The 14,877-nt window shown below is 40.4% G+C and overlaps 1 protein-coding gene across 2 annotated transcripts in view; it reads right to left on the minus strand.

Moving 5' to 3' along the window:
* The window catches only part of camkmt (calmodulin-lysine N-methyltransferase), a 103,551-nt gene that overhangs the window by 10,001 nt on the left and 78,673 nt on the right, over positions 1–14,877 (minus strand). For both annotated transcript variants that reach the window (XM_083987589.1, XM_083987588.1), the window contains exons 8-10: positions 11,607–11,681; positions 3,251–3,314; positions 300–431 (exon numbers count right to left, since the gene is read on the minus strand). In XM_083987589.1, the coding sequence (XP_083843715.1) occupies positions 300–431; positions 3,251–3,314; positions 11,607–11,681 (271 nt within the window). The remainder of the gene's footprint in view (positions 1–299; positions 432–3,250; positions 3,315–11,606; positions 11,682–14,877) is intronic.

Consider the following 14,877-nt stretch of genomic DNA (forward strand, 5'->3'; position numbering starts at 1 on the left):
TTGAGTTGCTTTAACCAGGTTTCAACTTAATTCATTTCAATTTGCACCAAACATTTTATTGACACCGCCAAATTTCTTTAGTTGTACTACACTTAAATCAACAACATGAAATCATCAACCACTAAATCCATGATGAGAAAATGAACAATCATTTATGTTATTGATTCAGTGAGCACTTCACCTGCATTAGATGACTGCATGCGAGTCATCTCTCTCACCAAAACTTAACTGATTCTCGTGTCTTATTTCTGTGCAGGGTTCAGTGCTGTGGAGTCGTGCTGAGTGTCTGAGTTTCCTACCTTTAAGTGGACATCCCAGACCTGAGCGTCATACTGCTGGTGTTGAGAGACGCAGAGTCCGGCCTGCTGGGCCAGTTGACAAAACTGTCTCAGAGTTTCACCTCGCAGTGGAGCGAACACCAATGCCATGCCCTGTGGGTACGAAATAAGAGAGGGGAGTTAGTACTTGAAAGTTTTTATTATTTAGTCTTTATCAATAGCAATAAGATGACTGTTTAATAGGCAGTCCAATTGTTTCACAGGTGCATAAACAAACAAGTCTGATCCCTCCTCTGTTTATGATGATACTGATGATGGAGCCAACCTAATATGGCAGTATTTTAGTTTCTTTAAATATGTTATATACATGTTTTGTCTGCTAATGTTGTTTCTTGCAAAGAGATTCAGCCATGATTGTCCTTTGGGTGTTTTTTAATCATTTTAAACCTCCCAAAACACAGAGGTATTTCTTCATCCTACCAAGACCCACATTGTAAAGCAATATCAAGAGATGGGACAAGCCATAAAGCTTCAGAAAATGAAAGAAGAAGAAGAAACTGGCGTTGCTTTCTACCACTAAAGGAAAGAACTCTGAACCTGCAACTTTTATTCTGGACTCTTAAACTGTTGGGAGTTACATAGAGCTCCTTTAAGGCCTTTAAAGCTACTTTTGCTACTTTTCTTCAGGTCAAATTATCTCTATCAACTGATATGAACATTTTTTATCATAACATTTTGGGGTTTTATTGCCTGGTCCTCCAGATGAGCGTCACACATACTGTTTAGTACCTCATATTCTTCATAATGTTGTTGTTAGTTAACCTTTACACACAAATTGTTAACTGCTTGAATGTGTGTTTTATTTCCACCAGGTACATATTAGATGATAAAAAAACAAAAAAAAACAACAACTAAAAACTAAAGCTTTAATCAACCCCAGAAATGAGAAAACACATGTGAAGGTCTAAATATGTCTACTCATGTATGTGACTTGTTTGAGAGAGTGTGTGTGTGTGTGTGTGTGTGTGTGTGTGTGTGTGTGTGTGTGTGTGTGTGTGTGTGTGTGTGTGTGTGTGTGTGTGTGTGTGTGTGTGTGTGTGTGTGTGTGTGTGTGTGTGTGTGTGTGTGTGTGTGTGTGTGAGAGAGAGAGAGAAAGACAGAGGAAAAGAAAGAGTGTTTGTGTGTGGGTACATGCATCACAGATGTCCTGCAAATGCTAAGAGGATTACCTAGAGGTTCAAAGTTTCTTTGAAATCCTTCAGCTTTCAGTTTTATTTCATGTTGATCGTGTTATTATTGTTTTAATTAAATGGAGCAAAGAGGGATGCTCACACCAACACACACACACAACTACTGAAGACACATAGAAACAGCACACTGACACAACACAAGCTAAACGAACACAAAGGCAGTGAAAACAGCAGGATCACCCTGTTTGACAGATGATTTTTCATCTGTCTATCCGGTTGCATTTTTTCCCCCTCTGAACCCCCCCCCCCCCCCCTCTCTTAAAAAACACAGCAAAAGGAAACAAACAGACAAAATTCCTCCCGGCACTAATCAGCTGATTAAGGGGGATCCAGCCCACCGGATGGACCACCTTTGTCAGAAACAACAAATTAGTGCCATTAGATGGGAGAATTAATTGTTGCTTTGTTAATTGTTTAATCAGCTTAGCAAATTATTAAATATTTGGCAAAGCTTGTGGCAGCAACAGTCTGATGGCCCGACACTCAAATCATATTAGTCCCTGAATTATCTCCGCTGGATTAAAGAGAGAGACATGAAGAGAGACTTAACACACAGATGTACAACAATGGCCAGATGTCCACATCAGCATCAGCCTCTGCATGTACACATGTTCATCACGCGTCTGGTGTTACTGCGCATGTCGCTGCCTGAAATGTCAGCACACGTCATTCCTGGAAACTTGAACGTGCCACTCATAATATCTTAGTTGTCTCTGCATTTGAAACAAAGGTAATAAAGCTGTGTGTAGATATGTGGATAGTTTTGTCCAGATTTGGAGATTACTGCCACAAACCTCGATAAAATGGAAGTGAATGGGATTTCCTTTGAGGTGCTGACAGCATTTAAAAATGACATTTCCAAGAAAAGAAAAAAACACAGCAGCAACATCTCTTTCCAGACACAGCGTCACATTTGTGCTGGATTATCTGTAACAGTTTTCATAGGGACCATTTCTTTCTTTCTTCTTAGTAATTCCAGAAAACAGTTCACGTCAAAGTTGCTGTTTGTATGTTTTGTAATTTAGTTAAAGTGACTGAAAACCTCTCTAGAAAAGATTTCCAACAAAAACCATGTTGACACTCAGATATTCTTCTTCTCCCTCCATCCCGCTGTTCATCTTTTCCAGACCTTCATCGCGCTCATTGCTCCCCCTCCTGCTTTCCCTCTGATCCATGTCTTTCCTCCCTCATCCCTCCCTTCCTGTGTCCTCTCCTCCTACTCCTCCTCCTCCTCCTCCTCCTGTTTCTCCCTATCTCCTTCCCCTCGGTGCCGTTTTAAACTCTGTTTCATAAACAGATATTCCCAACACCACTCTGGCCTCTGTACTTAAAATGCACCCTTTTTCCCTCAGATGAATATAAATCTCAACCCTATCTCTTCCAGCCTTTTGCTTTTTTTCCCCCATTTGCTTTGGCTGTCACAGCATGGGGTCTTATCGCGAGGCCAAAAGGGAGAAGTTGCCTCGGATTTATGATTAAGGGAAGGCATGAAAGAGAGAGATGGAGATCAGAGCGATGCATTCAAGTTGCTCATAATAAGCATTAAAGCATTACATGATATTAATCCTGTCAGACCATTAATGTGTATAGGGTTTGGGGCGAGGCCTAATTATGATTGAGAAGAGTGGGTGGTGATTTAGGGGAAGGGGATAAACAGAGATATATACAGTAGACACACAGAGGCAATCACACACACACACACACACACACACACACACTTACGTTGGGTTGCAGTAATCTCCTTATAGCATCAGCCAGGCAGGCTCTGTACTGGTCGACAAACAAACTGAAAGGGAGAGGGAGAGTCAGGTTAGAATGCATTCATACGATAGCAGCTCCAGATAAAGCAGCAGGCTATTTATTTTCTTTTGTTTACAAATAAATCCACCAACAGGAAGAAGGGAAAAACAATTTGCATGAGTAAGATGCTCTTCCTTTTTTGTTTACGTCTGAGTTTCCATGTGTTTCCACCTCGGCCCTATTGATGAGGCAGCGAGAGGAATTCAGAACATCAGAAAATCCAGCGTGTGCAGATATAATCGCTGACAGTAAATGCACACACACACACGCCAAGGACACACACACATGTGCGTATGTGTGAAAATAAAGATACTTCAAAGCGCCACAAAGCAACTTGAATTAGTGTTGTTAATACCTGGAATGTGCGCCGTGCAGTAAATGTTAAGATTTATGAACAAAAACAACAAAGAGAGTGGAAAAAAAGAATCAAAGTAAATGTTAACAAAATCTAATTAACTGCTTCCATTGTACATTAAACACCTTTGTGCTGTAACTTCACAGACAGCATGTACATTCCTGTGGATGTGAATTTGACCATTTGCGTGTGTGTGTGTTGGTGCAGCTTCACTTCAATATGATTAACACATTTAAATATTAAATTATAGCACTGCTAATGTATGATGACATTTAAGTTAGAGCTGAAATGATCAGGATGCTCAATGGCAGAGTGGGGACGTATATGCTGTTGTGTATGTCAGCGTGCATTAGGATAATGAGCATGTGTAACTGTTAATGCAGAAATGAATGGATAATGAGTGGACTCACAGCAAGTCTATAAAGATGTTTTTTTTTTTCCAGAGGAGCAAAGTGTATGAGACAGAGACGGAAGGAAAACACAGAGTAAGACTTTTCCTTCTTACAGAATGGCATATTAATGTTGTTTTAGACATATTTTAGTAAGAAAACAACTGAAACAGAGGAAGCTTTTTTTTAATGACTTTACATCTGTATTGTTTGGGCAGATTTACCTGAGCTTTACCAAATGAGGTTTATGCTATTAAAGCTCAATTCTTGAACCCAGGTCTTATAATAATGTTCAGTCGTTGAAAAAGAGCAGATCATTAGTCACGCATGGTGAAAAAAATATCATTATAGTAACTTCTACCCGTTCCAAACATGGTTGGACCTTAGGTGAATGTGCAATAACTTTGGTGTCTGATCAGCGCTCTGCCATAGATGTAAATAGGAAAATGTAGGTTAGTCATTCTCTGTTGTACATTGGGTATTTCATGAATAAAAGTAAATTATTAACAACTTCACACTCTGCAAATATCTCATTGTTCGACAGAAATAAAGCAATGCCCGAGACAAGGAAATTGGAAGAAGCTAAGAAGTGGGATTTTAGTGCTAAAAGTTTTTTTTCTTCAAAATTAAATTATGCTTAGTGAAAGAGGATGAAACAAAGATATTGAATTCATTGTAGAGCTGCAAGAGCATTTCTGAGAGTTTCAGTGGAAAGAAAGAGAAATGTGGGTTTAATACAAGTCTGAACAATTACTCACTCAGGTTTTAACTTCCTCATCCAAACATAATACACTTTTGAAAAACAAGTTGGTTTTATATAATGGGGATGATTTTTGGATTGGATGGAGATTCGGGCCACACACACACACACACAAACGCACACACAAGGGAACACACACACAAATCAACTCCAATCATTCTAAACAAAGTAACACCTGTCTCTATGTCCACAAAGACAGATTTCAATCCATTATGCAAGTAAGTAGAGCGCTGTGTGAGTGTGTGTGTATGTTTGTGTGCACCTATTATCACAGATGAGAGTGGAATAATTTGACTAAAATGCAACAATACAGTGCAGATTTGACATAATCCCACACATCCGCTCAACCAGCCGATGGAGTGGCAACTTTCCAATCACAGCCCCTGACCTTTCCTCGCTCAAAATCCTCCGCGCCCAGTGAGGAATCAGCGGTACATGTCACAGCATCTCCTCACTGCATCTCTGCCCATATGCCGACAAAAATATAGAAGAGCACTACACACAGCACTACAAGCTCTCAGCACAGGGCCAGGATGTGTGTATGTAGGTGTTGCGTTTATTATTGTTTCTAAGGGTTAGACAGAGGTGCAAAGTTTATTTGACTTGCATGGTGAGAGGTTTGTGTTTGGTTTATTTTGCCACAGATATCAGTTGACGGAAAAAGTGAGTGGTAATGAAAACAAGGAAGTGCATGGGCCGGTTGGGTGGAGGTAACAGCTGAAATACACGCAGACAAAAAGAGGGCAGGGGAGGGACAGTGTGTCATTTAGAGGGCAACAGTTAAAGTCAGAGATGAGAAAAGACCGTCTTGTAGTGAAGAAAGTAAAAGTTACTCTTCTTTTATACCATAATGCTATAATGCTATAATAAACACATGCAGTATGTGGTTAAGTAAAAATTTAAATGATTTCACTTCTAGAAACAGTTCAGTCAGGTAATTTATTGCCAGTTTGAGTCTCGTCTTCTCTTTACTTTCACCATATAATAAAGTGTAGATTGACAGTTGAGTAAATTATTCTCTTGTGCTGCTTTTCATTCTGTTTCGCTGCTTGGCTGAGATTTATTGTTTTATGATGTCAGGCTAACATTTATGGACTCTACATTGAGTGGTGGTCCCCTCTCTAGAGCCACCTCACATGCCCCCAGACTGTCAGGGGCCTATTGTCTCACGCTGACCCCTCTCACCCGGGACGGCCCAGCGAACTCCAGTCAAAACTGAGTGGAGGTCAAAGTGCGCGACACGGGCATGTGTGTATGTGTGAGAGAGAGGGAGAACTGCTGCTATATTTGTCTGCTTACACACGTATGTGAACATAAAGGATGTTGTTCAAGGGTGAGACCGTGGAAATACATGACATCATCCGCTACGTTGTAGTTTCCTCAAGGGTCAAGGTACGAGGGCGAATGCGTATTTCAGATTTTTAAACTCATACTATACTTGTGTTTTTATATCACCCCTTCTTTGTCTTACAGCAGTTTTGTTTTCAAGTACTTCCTTAATCTACTGCGCTTAAACAAATTACTTCAAAGGTATCTAATTAATTTGTTTCCATCCGAGACTGTCCAGGAATTGCAGTGCTACTACTACGTGCTACACCAGAACTATAAGCCACTTAAGACTGGAAATAGAAACACAATCTAGTGATTGTGTACAAAAAAGGAAACAAACCAACACCTGTCAAAAGTTAAATATAGAGTGCAATGTAGTAAAAGGACAGTTAATGCCAAAACTGACGACATCACTCTGGTTTCAGTCTTTCATCCTATTAAGGAGTATAGAGCGGTGCAATGTGTGTGTGTGTGTGTGGAGCTGAATGTGTTTTAACTGTAATCACATTCTTAGAAAGCGACTTACACATTTCTTGGCAAAGACAAAAGGCGTGTCTCTAGAAATCACTGTTGAGGTGGTAAGACAGCTGAACAAGTGTCAAGAACAAGAATTACAGTAGCTCTGAATACTCATCAGTGTCCAACACCAACCTGAGTTTGATCTGAGCAACAGAAGTTCTTAGCCATGTACATGATTGGTATATATGGTTAAAAAGACTGTCTTTTGCAGGTGTGATAAAATCAGATATTTTATTTCTAGGCCACCTACTGTAGCTCTACGACTAGGATGTTTTTGTGTAATAAAATAAACATAATAAGAAAAAAACATCTACAAGCACCGAACAACACTCACTTGTTTATTGTCTCTATGTCATCCAAAGTGCCAAATTATCACGTAGAGCTTTCGAGGAGGACGAGTTTGTATGTCCATGTGTCAGTGATAAATCCAAAGTTCATAATCTAATCAGATTCAACACACAAAAGAGGCGTGCGAATGAAAAATGCACAAAAATGTGAATGTATGAGATGCAAATGACACAGATATTGTACAAAAACTGAAAAATCCACACAGACGTATAAACAAACTCTTTCACACACACACACACACACACACACACACACACACACACACACACACACACACACACACACACACACACACACACACACACACAACAAGGCTTTATCTCCGTGCCCACACATGGACAGTTTTTGGAAAAAGCAAACATGCCAACATCCCAGCCAAGGATTCTCTGCCATCCACATGCCCACTGCAGGAATCTCTCTCTCTCTGTCACACACACACACACACACACACACACACACACAGTAGATGTGAGGGTGCACATGCCACTCCACTGTTCCTTCCTGCATTACTGTCTGTCTCTCTCTGTAAATCTCAGAGTTATCACTGACTGGACGTAAAGATCTCGCTAAACTAGTTAAACATTATTTAACTGCTGGACACGATGAATCCTGGAGCTGGATCTCTACATCACACTATTTTCAAAAAGCCTATTGTTATTACTCCTGTTATGCAGTAGCTCTGTCCGTCCCAGCATCACCACAGCAGCGTATAATGGGAGCAGACCGATCTTACGCTGTTTAGGCTGTTAACATCCCTCAAAACTGCAATTTTTGACATGTTTGTGAACGGAGCTGTAATACAAAGTCTCGTGACATCTCGCGCAGAACTCACAAAATCTTGCGTGAGAGTCAAGTTGATAGCTAATATGTTTACAGGTCGTCTGAAACTTGTTTTATCAACAAAAGAATATCAACTCAGAGCCACAACGTCTTCGTAGCAGTAAGAGTGAGTCTGGATATTGTTTATTCTGCTTGTAAACTTACTGAGTGCGTCAACTTCACTCTTGCGTGAGACTTTGTGTTACAGCTCCGTTTACAAACATGTCGGCAGTTTCTGTCTGTAGAAAAAATTGCGGTTTTGAGGGATGTAAACAGCCTAAACAGCGTAAGATCAGTCTGCTCCCATTATACGCTGCTGTGGCGATGCGGGGACAGACAGAACTACTGCGAAACAGGAGCAAAAAGAAAATCTTAAGAAGAATCCGTCTTTTAGACCTAAAATATTAGGAAACTACAGCTCCAGGTTGAATTTGCCCAGAATGGCCCTTTAAGGGTGATGCTGTTAAAGGTTAAGCTTATAAAATGCTGACAGTTTGGTTCCTAAGTGAATCCTTGTTGTCATGCTTACAATAATAAACATGCAGTCATGGATCAAAAGAAACGATGTTGATCGGTTTCATCGATTGTTTTTTTGTTTTTTTTGTGGATCCAATGGTGAAGCAAACAGCTGGCTCCTATATACATTTTCTCCACATCCTATACACTCTATACACTTCAGTCACAGTCACTATGGCCACTAAAGGTCAACACACATTAAATGTAACTGCAGGTATATAGGTAATAAGCCGCTTGCACAGGTGACCTAATGGCTCGAGAGCACGAACAACAAGAAGTGTGTTTCAAGAGGTTTAATACCAACCACCCTGTGAAATAATGGCCGACAGGCAGCAGTGGTGGAAATGTTCCTACAGTATGTTTGTAACATGAAGCATGATGGCTCTATACTGTGTATGTACAGTACAGTATAGTATGACATATGTGAAGGACATTTCTTTTCAACAAAGGTTATTTATGTTTAAATAACTGTAAAACTATTTTTAATCAAAAATTCTATCTACTGTGTGACCTTGAAGTGTGACGTCTTATTTGAGTGCTGCAGTTTCATCATGGTCAAGAGTTGGTAAAGCGGTTGCCACATTTATGATCCTTCTTTTGCATAACATCCCCCCCCCCCCCCCCCCCCCATCCAAAAATTGGCAGGATATATAAAAAAGAAGTTGTCAGATAATGGACTACAGACAGACAATGTTTCGTCAAACTCTTCTCCGTTCCTTACTCCCCTCCTCCCGTCTGCTCTCCTCCCTTCTCAGCGGTGGTTCCATTGCTACTGGTAGGAGCTATAATTAATCGGAGTGGAAGCTGCGTTGTTGACCTTTTCGCAGGTGATCATCACAATGACGCGCCCGTTAATCGGTCAGCCATCACTCTTCAACCACCACCACTGCAATTATCACACAATCACTCGCTCACATACACACACACAGACACAGAAGAGATGGTACCGTGCACAAAGACATCTTGCAATACACACACACACACAGATGCACACGGAGCCATGGCTAAAGTGCGCTTTGCTGCTGAGAAAAATGGGAAATCTGAGGAACCTGCGATATCAAAAATTCACATGCAATTTACTCTGCTCTCACACTATCTGCTTCTATCTATCATACACATGTGCATATACACCAGTCTGTTAATATCCTCAAAATATCCTCTATTAGCTGCCTGCTCTCTTTCTCTCTCTGAGTGCTGTACCTGACTATTACCTGTAATGACCGTGACATTACAATAATGATAACAGCGTTTGCTAATGCTGCACTTAGCGCACATGCACACACTTGCACAGACAGATACACCAATGCTAGTGCTGTACACAAGTTGATTTTGCTCAGATGGTGCAAAATACTCAAGAACTTTCGCTTAACCAACAGCATGTCCATCTTCGCCACGTGTGTATGCATGTGTGAAAGTGGAGTGTACACGTTTTGTGGAGGATAAATGGACGAAAATGTTGTTTACTCACATCTAAAAAAAAATTTGAATAACCTTAGGGAAGGTTCTGGCCCACTGTTGTTGACCTGTCCTTGAAACAGAGGATGCACCATGTCTTCAGCACTCAGGCACAGTCATCAACATCAACCAATTTGACAAAAAGACATGAACTCAAGACAAGCTGCCTCAATTTGGGGTGAATCTCATCCAGTCCTGGTACCTCACCACTGCAGAAATTCCCGACTGCCCCGGTGACCTCCACCAGAAGGCTGCAGAAATCTTCCTCTAAGTTCCCTGACTCCTTCACAAATGCCATGAAGCTCAGACGTTCCTCAAAGTGTTCCTTTAATCATCCAGCAATATCACCAGTCAAGGTCAGTGGTTCTCCTCTTCTACTAAAACACTCTTGATTCCCCCTTCTGACTCATCTAAAGGTTTGCATGAACTTTTTTCCAATTTTAGGTACAAACTCCATTCACATCTTATATTTTGTTTAAAAAAAAACTGCTGCACATGAATGCCTCTTGATGTCCGTCTAGTGATGGTGAAGTCTTCAGCTTCTTGAAGGCTGCTTTTCTACCACACAGTGGATACCCAGATATTCAGTTACTGGTCCCAAACTAAGGAATAGTCTCCCACAAACAATCAGATCTTCACCCTCCATAGACATCTTTAAAACTCTAAAAACTAAAAACGCATCTATTCTCTTTTATTTGGCTTTTAATTCAGTCTCATGAGAACTTCCCATCCAATCATTCCCACTCACTTGTTTTTAATGTCTCTTTGCGTCTGTCCTGTCCTTGTTTGAATTAATCTTGTATGTAAAGCACTTTGGTCTACACCTGTTGTTTTTAAATGTGCTCTAGAAATAAAATTGACTTGACTAACCCTTTTTGTATGTTATATATGTTATGCTATAACTTATTAGATTTTTTTTTCATTTCAACAGGCTGAAAATACGTGGACAGTGCATAAAACACATGTTTTTTGCACTCTCTATAGTAACAGTGCAGGTGTGTGCTGGCCAGGCCTCAAATGCAGAAGGTTTACCTACACCTTTATTTACCTCTACAGCCTTGTGTGTATGTGTGTGTGCATGTGTGTGTATCAAGGTTGCACATTCCATCCCTTTTGACAGCTCATGTATAGATCGAGGAGCAATTTCTTTCATGGATCATACTTATCTTCCTTCATATTTTCTCGGAGGAAGTCAAGGTGCAGGATGCACTGAAAACCCTGAAGCATTTTATTTCACGCAGAACGACTGAGCTATAAAAACAGATGTAATTCTTGATTAGCCGCAAGATCTACATTTCAATGACCGATGGGCTAATTGTTATGTTTATGTTGCTCTGTCTCTCCATTTCCATCTCCATTTCTGCTCCTCCCTCCATCCGCCCTCAACTCTTTCTTTATCTTACTGTGTCTCCTTCCTTGTCAAGGCGCAATTATTTGCAATTTGCCTAAGTCATCCATTTGCTGGGACACCAAGCATGAAAACGAGGCAATTTGGTGTAAAATGGAGGCAGGCGGGCATCTGAGCATATGTATGTATGTGTGTGTGAGTGTGTGTATGTGTGTGAGTATATGTGCGTGTGTGGAAAAGGCGGAGAAGGTCCAGCCGCTGGTGGGGGGCCCTGCAAGAACTGTCATGCAAAAGTGAAAATTAATGCCATGAACGCACACACAGAGATAAATCTGTGTGTGTGCGTGTGTGTGTGTGTGTGTGTGTGTGTGTGTGTGTGTGTGTGTGTGTGTGTGTGTGTGTGTGTGTGTGTGTGTGTGTGTGTGTGTGTGTGGACCTACCAGTCTGCACACATCACGATGTCAAAGTGACCCTCTAGTGCTGAAATGTCTGACTCGCAGTCCCACCTCACCACCCTGTAACACACAGAAAACAGACACAGTGAAGTATTTCCAAAGCCGGTGACAGAAGGACGGCAATGTTCAGGAAGCTGTGCAGCGAGCAACAGCAGCTTGTCCGTCTTTTGTCGTCCATCGCTTCTTCACTTTTTGCTCCCTGACACCTCTCTCTCTCTCTCTCTCTCTCTTTCTCTCTCTCTGTGTGTGTGTGACCCCCACTGTTTTTCTGCTTCAGTAGAGACTTGGAGAAAGCATTGGGGAGGGACGACATGTCATCTGTGAGGTAAAGAGACGGAGCCTCTGACATGACACTTGACATTTATACCAGGTGAGCACACACACACACATACACACACTCTCTCACACACACAGAAAGACCACATCCATGAAGGTTGCTATTGAATATCCACCGTCCTCTTCTTCAATTTTTCTTTGTTAATAAATCAGAATGTGGGAAAAAAAAGACAATAAATTATTTGCAAATTACCGTGAAATATTAACCATGAAATCCCCAAAACCAGAAATATATACGATCGAAAGAGCTTTAGTTTGGAAATAGTAATACTAGAAATGTAAAATAGAAGATATGAACTAAAGACAAAACCCAGATCTTTCTGGTTTTGCAGCAGGTTTACACATTTTTTTGTGCTTCAGTGCAAATTAACAGCATCCACCACAACTAGGTCTTACATATTGGTTTTGCAATTTGGTGGCGAGTGTGTCAAAGTCATTTGAGCAGGAAGTGCTGCTCCATCTAAGTGTCTTATTTTTTGGGAGAATTGGCCCGGTCTGCTCTCTCTAAACGTCCAGGTTGTGGTCAACGTCTCTCTCAGTTACTGGTCTCTCACCACGCTCACACAATCTTCCACTTTGTTTAGTCTGTTTGGTGCTTTACAGCATTGAAGTTGAGTTTTTGAAGTAGAAAACCAGTGGTTGACGTTGTTTTCTTTTTCTCTCTGGCTGTTATTTGGTTGATCCAGATCGTGTAAGGGCTGTGCTGAAACTGCGTACTGTTCTTCCATCTCTTTTTCCACACCATTTTCCCCCACTCTCCCTCTCTTTCTCCCTCTCTCTCTCAGACTGTCAGGCAGATTGGGGGATTATTAATTAGGCATTATTAACACTCAGTAAACAAAACATTAGGCCCTGCTAGAAACACAATCTCAATTCTCGGCAGGAGGTCCCAGCGCACGCACACACGCATTCATGTGCACACACCATCACGCGACACGCCCCTCCCTCTCCCTCCCCTTGTCCAATCGCATCGTGCCCTTCGCCCTCTCTTGCGGTGCAGCGATGACAGCAGGCATAATCTGAAAAGAAAACAATCAAAGTAATGTAGCCTAATTATACGTTTACTTTTTCACTCCATCTTCCACTCGTGTAAATATGTGCAGGAGGGAGAAATGGAGAGAGAGAGGGGGGAGAGAGGGAGAGAGAGAGAGAGAGAGAGAGAGAGAGTGGTAGGGAAGGAAAACAGTCAGTCAGTGGCAAAATGCCTTTTTTGAGACAGGGACAACAATTAACTGGGTCATTCCAGAATTGGAGGACATTTAAGGACTGAAACACCTCAAAATTTTACTATTTATTTGATCATTTTCTGCTATATATTTAAGAAATACAGGTAATTAATCATCAAATAATTATGTTTGGCCAGCTCAGGACTCAAAGTGACACTTTTTATTAGATATTCTATATATTGTGTGTGCTGCTTGGTGCAACCCTGTTACCAATACTCAGGAACCTGTAAAGGTATTATATAAGTATTTATCTATAAATATTTGCCAAAATACATAATGAATATAATCATACACACTACCAAAATGACAATAGGATAAACCCTCATGAGCTGATACAGTCATTTAAGATAATTTTAAGATAAATTACACAGTAACAGGGTTGAAATTAGAGTAACAGGGTTGAACAAAGTAACAGGGTTGAATAGATTAATTACTTTTGATTGTAGATTATGACATAAATCTCAACCCTGTTACTCTGAAGTAACAGGGTTGCAAGTAACAGGGTTGCAAATCAATGCTTATGTCAGCTGTTTAGCAGAAGAAAGATGCTAGCTATGGAATGTAATGTTACTGTAAGGTTGAGAACAAACTTAGTTATTTAAAGGAACAAAGAAAACTTTGAAAATATTTTGCCTTATTCTGGTAATATGAGTAACAGGGTTGCATTGGTTAGAGTGACGCACTCAATCAGGGCAGACGAAATATGAAAAATATGAAAAATAGAAGAGAGGACTTACCTTGTGTCTACCCATGCTATTATCTAACAGTTTGATAATACTAATTATTTTGTGTCATGTGTCTCATACTTCTTTTTCTTCTTCTTCTCTGCTAAAAAGGTTTTGGTAACAGGGTTGCGTGGATGTTGAGGGACACAACTTTAGTGCAAAATTACTTTTATTTAAAATATGTTTATGATTAAACTAAGTGTTTTTACACTTAAAAAAGACATAAATCAACAAAATCATACAAAAAAATTAAAATTTTAAACTTATTTTAACCGCTTTATTTGACATGCATGTTGGCCATTAAGAGGGTGGGACAAGAGAAAAAGGCCATTTTAGGGGGTGCTTAGAGTTATTTTGTATTTTAAATAATATTTTGGAACCAGTTTTTGTATAACTATATTTATATTTTGTCTCAGAGTAATTATAATTTTCACCACAAATGCAAGTTTTGGAATTTCATGCATGATTTATTGAAAATGAATGGGTGGGACATGAAATGTCCTCCAATTCTGGAATGACCCAACTACGTTTTAGTCTGTCCTCACATATGAAGCGTGTGTGTGTGTGTGTGTGTGTGTGTGTGTGTGTGTGTGTGTGTGTGTGTGTGTGTGTGTGTGTGTGTGTGTGTGTGTGTGTGTGTGTGTGTGTGTGTGTGTGTGTGTGTGTGTGTGTGTGTGTGTGTGTGTGTGCTGTGGAAAGTTCTCTTGATGGTTTCTGGATGAGAACTCCTTATCAAAGGGAATCATTTTGCTTGGATGACTCTGCGCATGTGAACACAAGCACACATGCATATTCGACTTTGCGGTGTGAAGGGAACAAGGTTTGATCTTTTGTCATTTACTTTTTCAACATAATGTGAACATTTATAAAAACTGAAATATCTATTCAAGATGTGAATCTTCTCCGATTGTATTTTAAGTTTGCAATTCACTAATTCACAAAGGAGCTCCGTACAATACTTTGGTATAA

Source organism: Trachurus trachurus (assembly GCF_905171665.1).
Source record: "Trachurus trachurus genome assembly, chromosome: 15".
NCBI lineage: Eukaryota > Metazoa > Chordata > Actinopteri > Carangiformes > Carangidae > Trachurus > Trachurus trachurus.